This window comes from Monodelphis domestica, chromosome 4 (genome assembly GCF_027887165.1).
Source record: "Monodelphis domestica isolate mMonDom1 chromosome 4, mMonDom1.pri, whole genome shotgun sequence".
NCBI classification, from domain to species: domain Eukaryota; kingdom Metazoa; phylum Chordata; class Mammalia; order Didelphimorphia; family Didelphidae; genus Monodelphis; species Monodelphis domestica.
The window spans coordinates 364,851,748-364,865,135 of NC_077230.1; the positions used below are offsets into that span (position 1 = coordinate 364,851,748).

General features: G+C 51.1%; 1 protein-coding gene across 2 annotated transcripts; it reads right to left on the bottom strand.

Moving 5' to 3' along the window:
* Positions 1-1,039: 1,039 nt before the first annotated feature.
* On the bottom strand, positions 1,040-11,645 carry FHL3 (four and a half LIM domains 3). Of its 2 annotated transcripts, none has more exons than XM_007492826.3 (6): positions 11,489-11,645; positions 3,241-3,412; positions 2,846-3,020; positions 2,549-2,718; positions 2,040-2,226; positions 1,040-1,849 (listed from the first exon to the last, which is right to left on the bottom strand). In XM_007492826.3, exons 2-6 carry the CDS (start codon positions 3,394-3,396, stop codon positions 1,695-1,697), a joined length of 843 nt encoding a protein of 280 aa, XP_007492888.1. In that variant the 5' UTR covers positions 3,397-3,412; positions 11,489-11,645; the 3' UTR covers positions 1,040-1,694. The 2 variants fall into 2 exon arrangements, with proteins under 2 accessions (XP_007492888.1, XP_001380993.1); XM_001380956.4 differs by lacking the exon at positions 11,489-11,645 and adding an exon at positions 4,284-4,447.
* Between the last annotated feature and the right edge of the window lie 1,743 nt (positions 11,646-13,388).

Genomic DNA, 13,388 nt, shown 5'->3' on the forward strand with positions numbered 1-13,388 from the left:
GAGATCGAGGAGGGGAAAGCAGAGGGTGGGTTTGCAGAGAAGTGTTTCTAGGGGACAATGAGGGGCGGTCCAGCAGCAATGGCGAATATACCTCTGGATTGGATCAGTTTCCTCATCTCTAAAATGGGGGTAATTCTACTTCCATTATCTACTTCACAGGGCTCTTGTAAGGATAAGTGGGATTCTTATAATAATGAGCCCTGTAAGGTTGGAAAAGAACTTTACAAATCTTCCCTCCCTTGGAGGTAAGTGCTAATATTGTACTAACTTTACAGATGAGGAAAATGGGACAGAATCAGAGACTTGCCCCAGGTATATGCAGCTAATAAATGTCTGAGGCCAGATGAGAACTCAAGCCGTCCAGTTCCAAGCCCAGGCTCTATCCACTGTCCTACATGCTTGCCTCTGTAAAGAGCTCCAGAAACCGAAGTCAGCAAGCATTTATGGAGCACCAACTGCATTCCGGTCATGGTGCTAGCCCCTGGGGATACTAAAGTACCAACCAGGGTTACAATTGTAACACCTCAACATACTCTATTACAAGAGGTCTAATATAGGGGAAGAATCAGGATGCCTCCAATAGAAGCATCTCCCTGATGGTCACTTAATGTGTGATTCCAGAAATCTGCCCCTGAACCTCAGTTTCCTCATCTCTAAAATGGAAATGACACTTCCACAGGGCTAATGATGTAAGAGAAGGCCTCTGCAAGTTCAAACCCCTAGGAATGGAGTGGTTTTTATTTTTGCCCTTGTTCTCCATCCCCACAGAGGACAGAAGATTAAAGGATAAAGCTATAGCACAAGGTCAGGCCCTGGGAAAAGTGGGGAATGGTATGTGTGTCCTGGAAGAGGGAAAAGGGTGGGATCACTTTCCCTGGGCACCCTTCTGCAGCAAAGGCCACAATTCTCTGTAGACTCCTGCCAAATAGGCGTGTTTAGCACTTGTGCCCTTTGAAGAGAGAAGTCCTTGGGCAAAAAGAGGAATCTAGGCTTAGGGAGGAAGCCCCACTCTGCTCCCCTGAAAACAGAACCACCACAATTTCACCACACTTTTATTGCAAGAAGCAAGAAAGGGGAGGGAGGATGAAAGGTTCCCCCTTCCCCCTTACTCCCCTGCCCCTAATTAAGGCCCTGGTCATCCTTCTCTACTTGATCCCCAATTCCTCCCCCCTTCAGTTCTCAGTCAAGGCAGCCTCAGACAGATAAGGGCAGGGAGGAGCTGTGTCAGGTCTCTGTTGATAGGGCCTGGGCTTGGGGCCCTCAGAGAGGAAGAAACTCTTTGGGTTCTGAGGCCCCAGGTCCTGGGTTTGTTGGGGGCAGGAGTGGTCTCATGTTTAAGGACCTTTGGTTAGAGACTGGCAGGTTAGAATTCAGGCAGGGTAGGAGGTCCTGGGTGAGGGTCTCGGGTTCCACAGACTCCTAGAGCTAGAAGGGACCTCAGAGGTCATTAAGTCCAATCCCTGCCTGAGCAGGAAGATTGCTTGACAACATCCTGAATAAGATGATCTTCCAGCCTCTGCTTGAAGACTTCCAGCAACAGGCACCTCACTACCTCCTGATCTGGGTTTGGGGAGCTGTGGGAATGGGGGCACCCTGGGTTGGGGATGAGACAGCCAAGGGGACATTTGGGTTTATAGGAGACCCCAGTTTTGAGATGGGAGTATCCTGGGAGATCCCCAGCCGGGGAGGCTCCCTCAGAGATCAGCTTGGCTGCATCCTTGGCAAAGAACTTGATCTCCATCAGGTATGAATCCCTGGCCCACGAGGGAGGTTGAGCAGCGGGCACAGGAGAAACAGCTGTGGTGCCAGTGACGGTCCTCAAATGACACATACTTGCCCCCGCCAAGTCCTGCAGGGAGTAGGGGAAATGGAAAAGGTGAGGTCAGATCCCTCGATACTCACCTCCCCTTCCCAGAAGGCTCCTTCCACTCCTCCAGCCACAGTATGATGGGTTCTCATTACTTGGGGGGGGGGGAGCGTACCTCCCATCCAACCCCTACCACAGTGATCCCCCTCCCCAACAGGTGCCAAATCCTCACCTGTGATGGGCCGCTTGCAGCTGCTACATTTCGGTGCATAGAGCTCCCCAAAGCAATTCACACAGTAGGGGTCATCATCCCGGGATGTGAACTGTTGGCCAGCCAGGGGGGTTTGGCATCCGGTGCAGACCAGGCACTCCCGGTGCCAGGGCTGGTCACGGTAAGTCACTCCACCCTGTGTTAGTGTCTAGTGGGGGACAGGGACACAGTCGGTGGACAGGACACTATGAGTGGAGGGGCCCAGGAGATATCAGTTTGGGAACAGACAGGAGATACAATGGGGGGGGGCAGGGACAAGGAGCATGAAATTGGATTGTGGATATTGTTTAGAGTAAAGGGAACTCTACCCTATCGTCTTTCGTTCCTCTTGGAAGACAGAGTAAAGCCTTGAGAAGCTGATGTAGGAAGGGGCTAGATATTTTAGATACCCATCCCAGGGGTTGAGAGCCCTGACCTCCATCTTCCATCTCTTCATGTGCTCCCCTACCAGCCCATTCCCCTGATCTTACCTTGCTGCAGCGGGCACATCGAGGGGCAAATTTGCTTTCATAGCAGGGCACACAGTAATGAGCGCCCTTGTCGGGCACAAAGGATCTGGAGCCTAAAGGCTGCTCACAGCCGCTGCAGAGGAAGCAGTGTTCATGCCAGGTCTGACCCCCGTACTCTAGCTTCCGAGACCCTGGTTAGGAGGGAGAAGGAGTCAAGGCTCCCTTCCTTCAGGGACTCCACCGCTCCTTCATACCCAACACACTGGCCCTTGGCCCACCCTCCCCATCAAAGGTTCCTGGGGGTCCCCATGCCCATACCAGGCATGACGGTCTCCCCACAGGCTGAACATTGAGAAGAGAAGGCGCTGCAGTAACACTCATTACACAAGAGCTCGTTGTCCTGGCAAGTAAAGGGCTCATCTGCTAGGGACTTCTCACAGCGGCAGCAGCGGAAGCAGCCTTCGTGGTAGTGGCGATCTTCATAGAACAGTTCCTATGTTGGGATGGAGGAAAAGGAATATCATATTTGGGTTTAGGGTGAACCCACACGCCTCACCATTCCCAAGGACACATGTCCTCTGGACACTCTTGTGGATGGAACCAAGTCCTTTTCCCATGCTCAGATGAGGAAACAGGAAGCCCAGACTAAGTCTAAGATGGAACCTAAGAATCTAGAAACCAAAGCCAGCTTGGCAGCTGGTGCCCATCCTCACCCGAGAGTCATGTCCAATAAGCTCCTTGCATTCGGCACATGTGTTGGCAAAGGTGCCATCATAGCAGGGAACACAATGGGGACCACCCTCTGCCTGGATGTATTTCCGACCATACAGGGACTCTCCACACTTGGCACAGTCGAAGGCCTCACTCATGGTGGTGTTGAGGGCCCTGAAGAAAGAGATCACAAAAGAATTAGGAATTATTGCCTGGGTTACTCAGGTGCAATGGGAGAAACATCCAGGAGGAGGAACCTGGATCCTTCAGATCTCCTCAATGAAATCAAGACAAGTGGGGAGGAGGGTCAAGCTAGGATTGAATGGCTTAGGGGTAGGCAAGGTGGGTACAACATTCAAGGTGGTTCAACAAGAGAACTACTTTTTAAGGTAATCTGTCAAAGCTACCCAGATTTTTAATGCCAGAACATTTCACTTTGTTCTGTAGGAATTTCTCACGTGGTATATCCCAAGTGCCATAATGTTCAAAACTTGCCTAGTCTTTTCCTAGTTCTGGAGCTAAGTGGGGGAAATTAGTCCAGCCCAAGTAGGGGAACCAGAAGTCAGAAAACTCTGGAAGAGGGAAACCAGAATTGACCGGAATTGAGTAAAGAATGGGGGAAAATTGCCTTTAATATCCTAAGGCAAGGCTCCACTTCAACTCTAGTCCTGAAAAAGAAGGGATAAAAGGTTGGGTGCCTTAAGGCTCCTGGGAGATATGGACATACATAGTTGGTATATGGAGGGCTCCCCATCTTCTATGGACTGATACCCCCACCCTTTGAATCCCCAGGGAAGACGGGTCAGGAAGAAGAGACTGCTTCCTAATTTGGGTCCTAACAGAGCTTGATGGAAGGATGAACCCCCCCTCCCCCACCAGTGAGTCACTTCCTGTCCTAGCTCTAGCTCTGAAGAGTTCCTTCCACTAACTCCCCCCCTCCCCTCCCCACTAATTTCCCCCATCATCAAGCTTTCCTTCCCTGGTGACAGATCTGGGTAAGGGGGCAGAGCAACATAAGTCAGGCTTCCTCTCTGCCCTATCTTACCAAATGTCTTGGCTTCCCCTGGAAGATCTGATGCAAAATTTTGCCCCTTTCCCAGGCTCTCAGAGGGCACCAAGGAGACCTCATTATTCTGGGAGAAAGCTATGATTCTGGTGCCCAAGGCTGTGGACAGTCCAAGGAGAGACTTCAATCTGAGGGGACAGGCCAGGGTGGGTGACACTGAGAACACAGCCTAGGAATCAGAGATAAGGAAACGGGAATAGTATGGGGGATTTAGAAAGGATATTGGATTTGGAGGCAGAGGCTTAGGGTTCAAATCCCACCTCTAATCCTACTTGTTTGACCTTGGGCCAGTTAATTCATTTCTGAAGCCTTCAATTTCCTCATCAATGAAATAATAATAGCTAGCATTTATATAGTACTTGAAAGTTTGCAAAGGGGGAAGTCAGAGGATAAGTAAGACTAATAGTCTCCAAGTTTCCTTCTAGTTCTAAATCTAGGATCCTATGGTCAATCACCAAGGATTTAAGTACCTCCTCTGTGCTAAGGACCAGGCTAGGTGAGGAGGATCTGAAGACAAATGTGAAATCATCTCTGTCCCCCAGGCACTCACATTCTAGGCATGGAAACAAAATGCTCATATATAAATGTAACAGTACCTGTTCCAAAAACTCTTCCCATAGAGATTATAGTTAATATAGCTTTAAAAGTCAAATGGATTGTTGTAGATTGAAAATTTTAGTTAAAATTAATTTAAAATGCTAACTGTGTTGGGAGAGGGTTCCCAAATTCAGAGGGGGCATGAGAGTAGTTAAAGAAGACAGAAAAGAGAACAGAGAGACCTTCTTTCTTTATGGTATAGTTTAAGTCTTTGTCTTTCAGAGAGGATGGTAAGATTTCCTAAGAAGTGACTTTATTTGGGATACTGAGTGAACTGAATGGTGGAACTGTGTTTCCAGAAGTAAGGAGAAGTAATCTACAGTAACAGTGATGGCTAGAGGTGACCCTGTCTATGATCATTCACAAACATATTTAATCTTAGGAAATTAAGGGACTTAATAGATAAAGATATAGGAGTATATGATTCAGGAAAGATTTCTATAGTTTATTAAATAAGTGACATTTGATGAGTTGAGGTTGGGTCCTGAGTTTATTTATTGGTAGCTATATTAAATGTTTTTTATTTTTAAATTATAATTAATTATTTTATAATTATATATAATTAATAAATAAATAATAATTAATAAGGAAATAAATATACTCCTAGATTACCTTAGAGCTTGGAGTGAAGTACTACACAAGTAGCAGGCTGATCGGTGACCTATAAGTGATTATGGGTGACCCCAGGTCTTATATAATCCTGCTAATAATAATATACAAAGTAAGTAGAAAGGAATTTCTGGAGGGAGGACACTAGCAGCTGGACAATTATGGAGTGGTGATGAGGGAAATGCACTAGCTCCTCATGGTCCATCCCCAGAGGAAAAATGGGGAGATGTCATAAGTTGCCTCCCCTTACCTCTCTCCCACTATTAGTACCCTGCTATTTTACTGTATATTTATTTTGTCTATTTCTTATGTTTACTTATCTGTGAATGTGTTATATCCCTCTAGTGCAGGGGGTCTTAACCTCTGTGTCATGGACCCCTGGAGCACTTTGGAAGCCTAGGGACCCCTTCTCAGAATCTCATTTTTAAATGCATAAAATATACAGAAAGCAAAGGAAAATGATTATGTTATAATATGCTTATCAAAATATTTTTCAAGAATAAATTCGAAGACCCCAGGGATCTAGTGGAATGTCAACTCCTTGAAGGCAGGAATTATTTCATTTTCTTCTCTAAATCTCTAACACCTAGTTCAAAGTGCCTGACCCGAGGCAGGGGTTCAATTAATATGTGTTGATTGATTTGCTGAAGATGGGAGGAGGTGTCAGCAAGCAGAATGAAGCCTAAGGATGAGAATTCAAGGTGGGAAGATTCTCAAAAGTAGAGGGGAAACAGTAAAGTAAGGCTTCCAGAAGCCTCTGAGTTCCCAGCCCTTTCTCCTAGCCTGCCTCTTTCCCTTTCACTCCCTATGCCTCCAGCCACTCAAGTCCATTTGTTTTCCCACAGCATGAACACTGGCAGTCTTGGTGTCAAACACATGCAAGCATCTGTGGGGAGCACAGATGGCCAGATGTCAAAATTCACTAGCAAATGGAAAAATGGAAAAAAAAAGAGGGAGAAGAGGCATAGGGAGAGAAAGGGAAAAGGAGAGGGAGAGGCAGAGGGAGGGAGGGAGAGAGAGAGAGAGAGAGAGAGAGAGAGAGAGAGAGAGAGAGAGAGAGAGAGAGAGAGAGAGAGAGAGAGAGAGAGAGAGAGAGAGAGAGAAGACATGAAATGTACAGTATCTATCTCATACGGGTCACTCACTATCCACACCCCCAGCTATGCCTGATCTCATTTGGCCACTAGATGTGACTGGCAAAGCATTCCTCAGACTTGAGGTCTGACTGAACTGCTCCTTCCAAGGCTCTAAGGTCATTCCTTCCTCCCCCTACCTCTGTGCTGGATGATACAGCTCTCTACTTTTCCCTGCTTTTCTTAAGGGGGACAGATAAAGAAGAATTTGCATTTGGAGTGGGGGAGGCATAGATGATATATTAAGAGTGGGAAAAGCCCTGGACTTTGCTCCAGGAGAATTGGGTTTGACTTCAGACAAATCATTTTATCACTCTGAACCTCAGTTTTCTCAGCTGTGAAATGGGGGCAGTAGTAACCTGCTCTGCTTTCCTCCTAGTTGTCTAGAGGAAAGCTGTTTGTGAATGTTAAAGAACCACATAAAATGTGAGCTATGATTATCTTATCTTCCAACATCTAAATCCTACTTCCCCTTGGCTCCCGGCTGGGCTGGGGGTGGGGGGGAGAGGCGGAAGGAGGGGAGCCCTAGGAGCTGTTGCTGCAGACACCCGGCCCCCAAACCTCAGACAGTTTCCATTTTCTCAGGAACAAAGCGTGTTTGTGGGGTGAGGTCATCAGCGCAGCTGCCTCTGCAGCAGACGCAGGAGCTGAAGTCAATGGAACTAGAGGTTGGGGGGAGAGGGGGTCCCAGGTTACCCCAACCCCCTTCTCAGAAGCCTCTAGGACAAAAGCCTCCTAGATAGACATCAGCCTCTTTGCCCCTAGCTCAAGTCTGGCCCGCTTGGGGCACCTGGAACTCTGCCTGGGGTGAGACCGAGAAAGGTAACCGAGTGGGACAGGAAGGGGCAGGAAGGAGGAGGAGGAGATGGGAAGGCCCTGGGGCAGAGGCAGAGAAAAGCCGGGGAAGTTAAAGGGATAGAGTCCAAAGTCTCTGATCCCACAGGGAAAAAGTAGCCTGGACAGCTGCCCTTCACACCTCTCCTCATCCCTCCTCAGGTTACCTCCAGGCCTCCCATTACATTCGTCTGCCCAGTCCCCAGCCCAACTCTAGTTACTCATTTAGTCCTTACTCCTCCCCTCACTTTCCCCTTCAGCTCCCCTCATTTTGGCCTTTGCACCTTCCCCTCCCCCTCACATTTCCCATCACACTTCCCTAAATGCTGTCCCTCATTCCTCCCCACAGTGAGGGCCACACTTTGGGGACAGAGCCTTGGAGAGGGGGCCTGCAGGCAGGACAGGAGACCAGCTGTTCCCCCAAGATTGGAGAAAAAAAGGAGCTCCTTCTCCTTCCCCTCAATGGAGGTTTTCTGTCCATAGACCTCCCTCTGATAAGCTGAGCTCCATCCAGCCTGGTGGGGTCCCCTGGTACTCTCCCTTTCACACAAGCCCAGGCAGGGGTTTGGGCTAAGTGGCCTCAGAGTCCCCTACCTGAAACATCAACAGGGCCAATGGTTTTAGGGAAAAGAGATCAGGAGAGACCTGAGGTTCCTCTGGGAACCCGAGGATGTTCTTGGGGAACAGGGACTCCCCGTCAGACTGCTCTGGCCACAGGGGTCCTTCCCAAGGACATTCCTTCCCTGGGGCTCAGGAGCTCAGGTCACAGTAGCTTGGGGAGGCCTCCCAGAAATGGGCTGTCTGTAGTTCTGCTGTAGGGACTGGGGCTAATCTCCATCAGCAAGCCTGTCAGGCCATATGGGGGCTCTTATTAGGATCTCTAAACCTGCTCCCCCTTTTTCACATCCAGGGACAGTGGCCCAGTGTCTCAGCTTCCCCTTCTGTACAGAGGGGAAGCCCCTTCTGGGAAAGAATACATGAAGAGCCTAGAGCATTCTGGGGGAGACATTCCTGCTCTCCAGAATGTGCCTCCCCTCTGGTCTGGACCTCTATGCCCCTCATGTCCCTCCCTCCTATCAATAGCCCATGCTTCCTTTGGCCCAGCATCTGAAACTCTGCTTGGCCATTCAACTCTACATGTGAGAGGGGTCAGTGCAGGTGGGGAGTGTGGCAGGACATCCGTCTGGGAGTGTTCAGGACCCTTTCCTTCCTTCCTCCCTGGACTGGCTTCCAGCTCCTGAGGCAAGGGGTTTCCCCTCCTGGGCTCGAGATGGGAAGGGGAAATCAGACAATAATAATAGCCGGCATTCATAAAGCACTTCCCAAAGATGATCTTATGAGATCCTTGCTAGTCCTAGCAACTCTAGCCATTATTATCCTTAGCTGGCAGTGGCAGGACTTGAATTCAGGTCTACCCTACTTCTGGGTCAACTCTCTACTACACACCATAAGGCCTGTCTGGTCTTTCAGGTGTAACCAGAGCAGCCAAGTCTTCTGAGATCTGAAGGCCCTCAAGGTCATTCTCCTCTCTTCCTCCTCCTCTCCCACCCCTACCTCCACTACTATACACCCTCTATTTCTTTTGGGGGCAGCTCTCTTCTCTTCAAACTTGAGCTCTGGCTGGAATGGGGTGGGGGGACAAGAAGTCACCAGAATCCCATTTCTGTGTTCTTGATTTCCTCTTAGGGTACCAGGCCTCCAAACAAAAGGAAATTTTTTTTTTAAAAACCCTTACCTTCTGTCTTAGTATTGAAATAACTAACTAGATGATACTGTCCCCAAGGAAAAGCAACTCTGTCACTCTCCTAGAATTCTGGAACCTTCCTGCTTCTTCCTTTTCAGCAGCTCCTGCTCCTGCTTATTTCCTAATAACGGTATCAATTCTAAGGCAGAAAAGTGGCAAGGGCAAGGCATTTGGGGTTCAGTGACTTGCCCAGGGTCACACAGCATTAAGTCCCTTCTTAACTTCTGGAAGCCTGTCTGCACGGATAGAGGCAGTATCTTATGGTATTGATTTTCTATGTCCAGGAGTGGGTGGGCATAAGGACTGTGCCATCCTATAAAGTTCCCCAGTACAGGGGGGTGGGGTGGGGAATAAAGAATTGAGAGCTTCCATCCCCTTCTAGGCTTTTGTCCAAACTTTCCCTCCCCCCCCCCAGGAGGGAGTGTCCTCTGTGTTCTCTTCCTTCTTAAATTTCTCATAGACCTTGGTCTAACTCTCCTTTGCTCCTATCACATTCTTCATAGTACAAGACTTAGTTTTGTGCCCACTGAGTCAGATCCCCCAGAGCAGACGGTAAACTCCAGCAGGATAGGGGCAGAAGCTGTAGTCATTTTCATCTCTATGTTCTCTGAATACACCCTAGTGCCTTGCACATAGTAGTTATGTGATAATAAATATTTATTGAATTGAATTGTTGTATTCTATAGCCAAAGAATGGAGCTCCTCTTTAGGGGCAAAAATGTGGAGAGGGCTCCCAGACCAGTCTGTCTGGCATGGTGATCAAGTGGGAGCCCAGGTATTCCCTCTGTTCCAGCCTGCTTGGCTCTGGGGAAAAAGAAACTCCTTAGGGGGTTGCCCTGCCTTTTCTCTCCCCCGATCCTTTCTGGCCCACCTGGGAGATCACCTCGGAGCCCTATGGGAGCAGTGGCTCCACAAAGGCGGCCAAAACTGGGATCTCAGGGGAGAGGAGGGATTTCCAGCAAGCTGGCCAGAAGGCAGAGAACATGGTCAGGGGTCAGGGTCTTTGGCTTCTCTGCCACTGGGGCGCAGACACCTCCAGTTCCCTAAATGTTCAAGTTTCCCATTGTGCCCCCACACTGCTGTTTGGAAGGCCTATAAATAAATGAGGACCTTTGCTTCCCCAGGTCTAGCAGAGAGCCTGCCCTGCCCCCCTTCCAGCTGTGAATAAAGATCTACTCTAACCTCCTCTTCCTACCTCCTTTCTCTCCTCTAGATCCCGGGAGCTGGTGGGTTTGTTGACAGAATACTCAAGGGGAGAAATTGAACTCTCCCTCTCTTCTACCAGCTGCCTGGCACCAAACCCAAATTCTCCTCTTCCCTCCCCCCCCTCCCCTCTGGGGGCCTGGAAGGACAAAGCTGCTTGGGAAGGGGATGGATGGAAGGATGGATGAATGGATGGAGCTCCCATCCATGGGCCCAGGGACCGCGGGCTCATTCAGTCTTTCTCCCCCGCGGCTGAGGCCCGGGGACGGAGATCTGGACTGGAAGATTAAAGTTTGTGGCTAGCCAGGTATGCCTGTCTCCCCCCGAGTCTCCGAGTGGCTGTTTCCCTTCCCCTGATGCCTCCACCATCTTTGTCTCCCAATGCCTGTTGTGTCTCGGGCTCCTGGTGTCTCCGAGTTTCTGTCTTTTCCTTCTCCAACTTGGCTCCCCACGACAGTCCCACACCCAGTGGGACAGCGGGAGCCTCCCTCCCGCCCGCCCTCCCTCACCGTCTCCCAGGGGAGTGCCTGGCCGGGATCAGAAGCCAGCCGGCCGGTTCTCAGCGGGAGAGCACAGACAGCGGCCGTAGGGAAAGGGCGGGGAAAGGGGAGATGTCAGTGGGGTTTCTTCGGCAGCGGGGAGCTCACTCCCATCCCGGGCTTTGACTGTGCACTCGGTTCTGCACGGTCTCCCGGGCTCTGGGGGCGCTCGGAAGCTGGGACCCTGGGCAAACAGGCAGGCAAGCCCGGGGACAGGCGGAGAAACAGCTGCCGTTAACCCTTTGTACCCCACTCGGGAACTCTTCTCCGCCCCCCGCGCCCCTAACTGCCGCCACACCTTCCTGTCCCAACCGAGGAGTACGGCCTCAGCAGGAGGAGACTGAGGAGCCTGGGACGTCGGAGGGGTGGGCTGGGGGGGCCGAATTCAAGGGGAGGGTCTAGCCAGGAGGCTAAATGGGGTTGCGGAGGAGGGGGCGCAGCTGCAGCTGGGCCGAGGCCGGGGGGCAGGGTCCCTGCGGGCCGAGTCTTTCTGCTCGCCGCGGTGCGCCGGGCGGTGGCTCTTACCTGGGGGGCCGGGGCCGGACGTGCGGCTCTGGCGACTCCTGTCCAGAGACTGTGTGGGCGCCTCTGAGCACAACGTCCCTAACCCCTCCCGGAGGAAGTGAGGGCGGGAGCCCGCCCAGCCCGGACCCCGCCCCCAGCCCCCCTCCCCCCAACTCGGCCCAGTGCCTCTCGGACCCACCCCCCCTCCTGGTTTCTCTTCCCCTCCACCCCCACCTGGGACCCCGCCCCTTCGGTCACAGTCCCTCCCCGAGCCCCTTCCCCAAACCGAGTCTGCCCTCTCGGCCGCCCGAGTTCTCCTCAGGCCCTGGGCCCGGGCCAAGACCCTCAGGGCACTTAGTAGGCATTTTGAATTAGCCTCTCCCGCTAAAGGTGAGGAGGCATTATGAGGTGTGGATTGGGCTTCAGACCCAAAAGGGAGCTTATTTAATTTAGCCGAATCTCTTCGGTTTGCAGCCAGAAAAACTGAGGCCCCGAGGGTATAAGTGACTTGCTGGTCGCCCAGGTGGCAGGACTAGGATTTGAACAAAATGGATTTAGAGCCGACAGGGACTGATATAGCGGATCTGGTCCAAACTTTTCATTTTACAGACGAGGAAACTGAGGCGCCAGGGTCACCCAAGTGACAAAGTGTGGCAGAACTGGGGTGTGAAGCCAGGAAATAGGATTCCAAATCCTGCCCATTGTCCTCTCGGCCGGGTCCTCAGACTCTCTCCAGAATCTTCCCAGCACCTACTCCAAGAATCTGAGGATAGCCTCTAGGAACTCCTACCTGGGGTGGGAGGGAAGTCCCCTCTGTCTCCTGGGTGCCTAGCCCAGTGTGCCCGGTGACCACAAGCTAGATCCGGCAGCTGGGCGAAGGAGGGCCTTAGCTTAGGGGGAGACCTCGGAGGCCATCTACTGTAAGCTTCTGCTACAGTGGGGAAACTGAGCCCTGGAGCCTCGTCTAAGGTCCTCTTTGGGGTTATTAGAACCCCAGTCAGTGGTTTTCCACTGAATCAGGAGGCCTCCCAGCTTTGGCATTTTACATGAAAAAAACAAAAACAAAAAGACGACTCAGAGGTAGAGAGAGCAAAGGGACTCCCCCAAGGTCATAGGAGGAATATGGAATTCTCCTTAGGTGACTTGAGAGGTGGAGGACATATTCCTGTGACTCAGAGTGGTGACAGCAGGAAGGAGGATCCTGGGGATGGATCTATGACCTTCCAGAGTTCTTGATTTAAAAGTTCTGAGCTCCAGGAGGAGTGAGTGAGTGAGTGAGTGAGTGAGTGTGTGTGAGTGTGTGTGTGTGAGTGTGTGTGTGTGTGTGTGTGTGTGTGTGTGAGTGTGTGTGTGTGTGAGTGTGTGTGTGGAGGGGGTGGGGAAGTGGCAGCCCCGAAGGGACCCGCCTTCTCTCTCCAACCTACCCTCAGGCCCCATCCCAGACACCAAAAATATCCTGACTCTACTGCCTCTGTTTCCCCAGTGCCCAGAAATAGCGTTGACCTTTGGGGCCCCTGGGAGAGCCTGGTGATCCTTGATCCCTTAGGACTTTTAGAGAAGTCTAAAAAGGAGAAAGGCCAGTGGCTGGGGGTGGGGTGTTGGAGCTTTTTATGCTCCAGCCTACTCCTGTGCCCTAGGAGGCTGGGTGACTGCCTGCCTGCTGCCAGTGACACCCTGTCCCCTCCAAAGCTTTGATACACCCCCACCAGGGGACGATGGGGCTTGTCACCAGAAATAAATAGCCCCTGAGCATTTAGGGGAGGGAAAGGGAGGGAGGTGAGGAGGCTCTGCTGGGACTGTTTGCAAAATAAAGGGACAACAAACTGATCCTGGAAATAACCTTCTAGATAAACTGGCTCCAGGGACAATTAAGAACAGAAATTCAGATCCCAGGAGAGAGTCCCCTCCCCCGTCCCTCTGT

Excerpts from the sequence above, each read along its gene's own strand:
- FHL3 (XM_007492826.3), bottom strand. The coding sequence starts at position 3,396 with ATGAGTGAGGCCTTCGACTGTGCCAAGTGTGGAGAGTCCCTGTATGGT. Across the intron at positions 3,021-3,240 it reads TTATTGGACATGACTCTCGG|GAACTGTTCTATGAAGATCG; the intron begins GTGAGGATGGGC and ends ATCCCAACATAG. Across the intron at positions 2,227-2,548 it reads GATGTGCCCGCTGCAGCAAG|ACACTAACACAGGGTGGAGT; the intron begins GTAAGATCAGGG and ends GTCCCCCACTAG.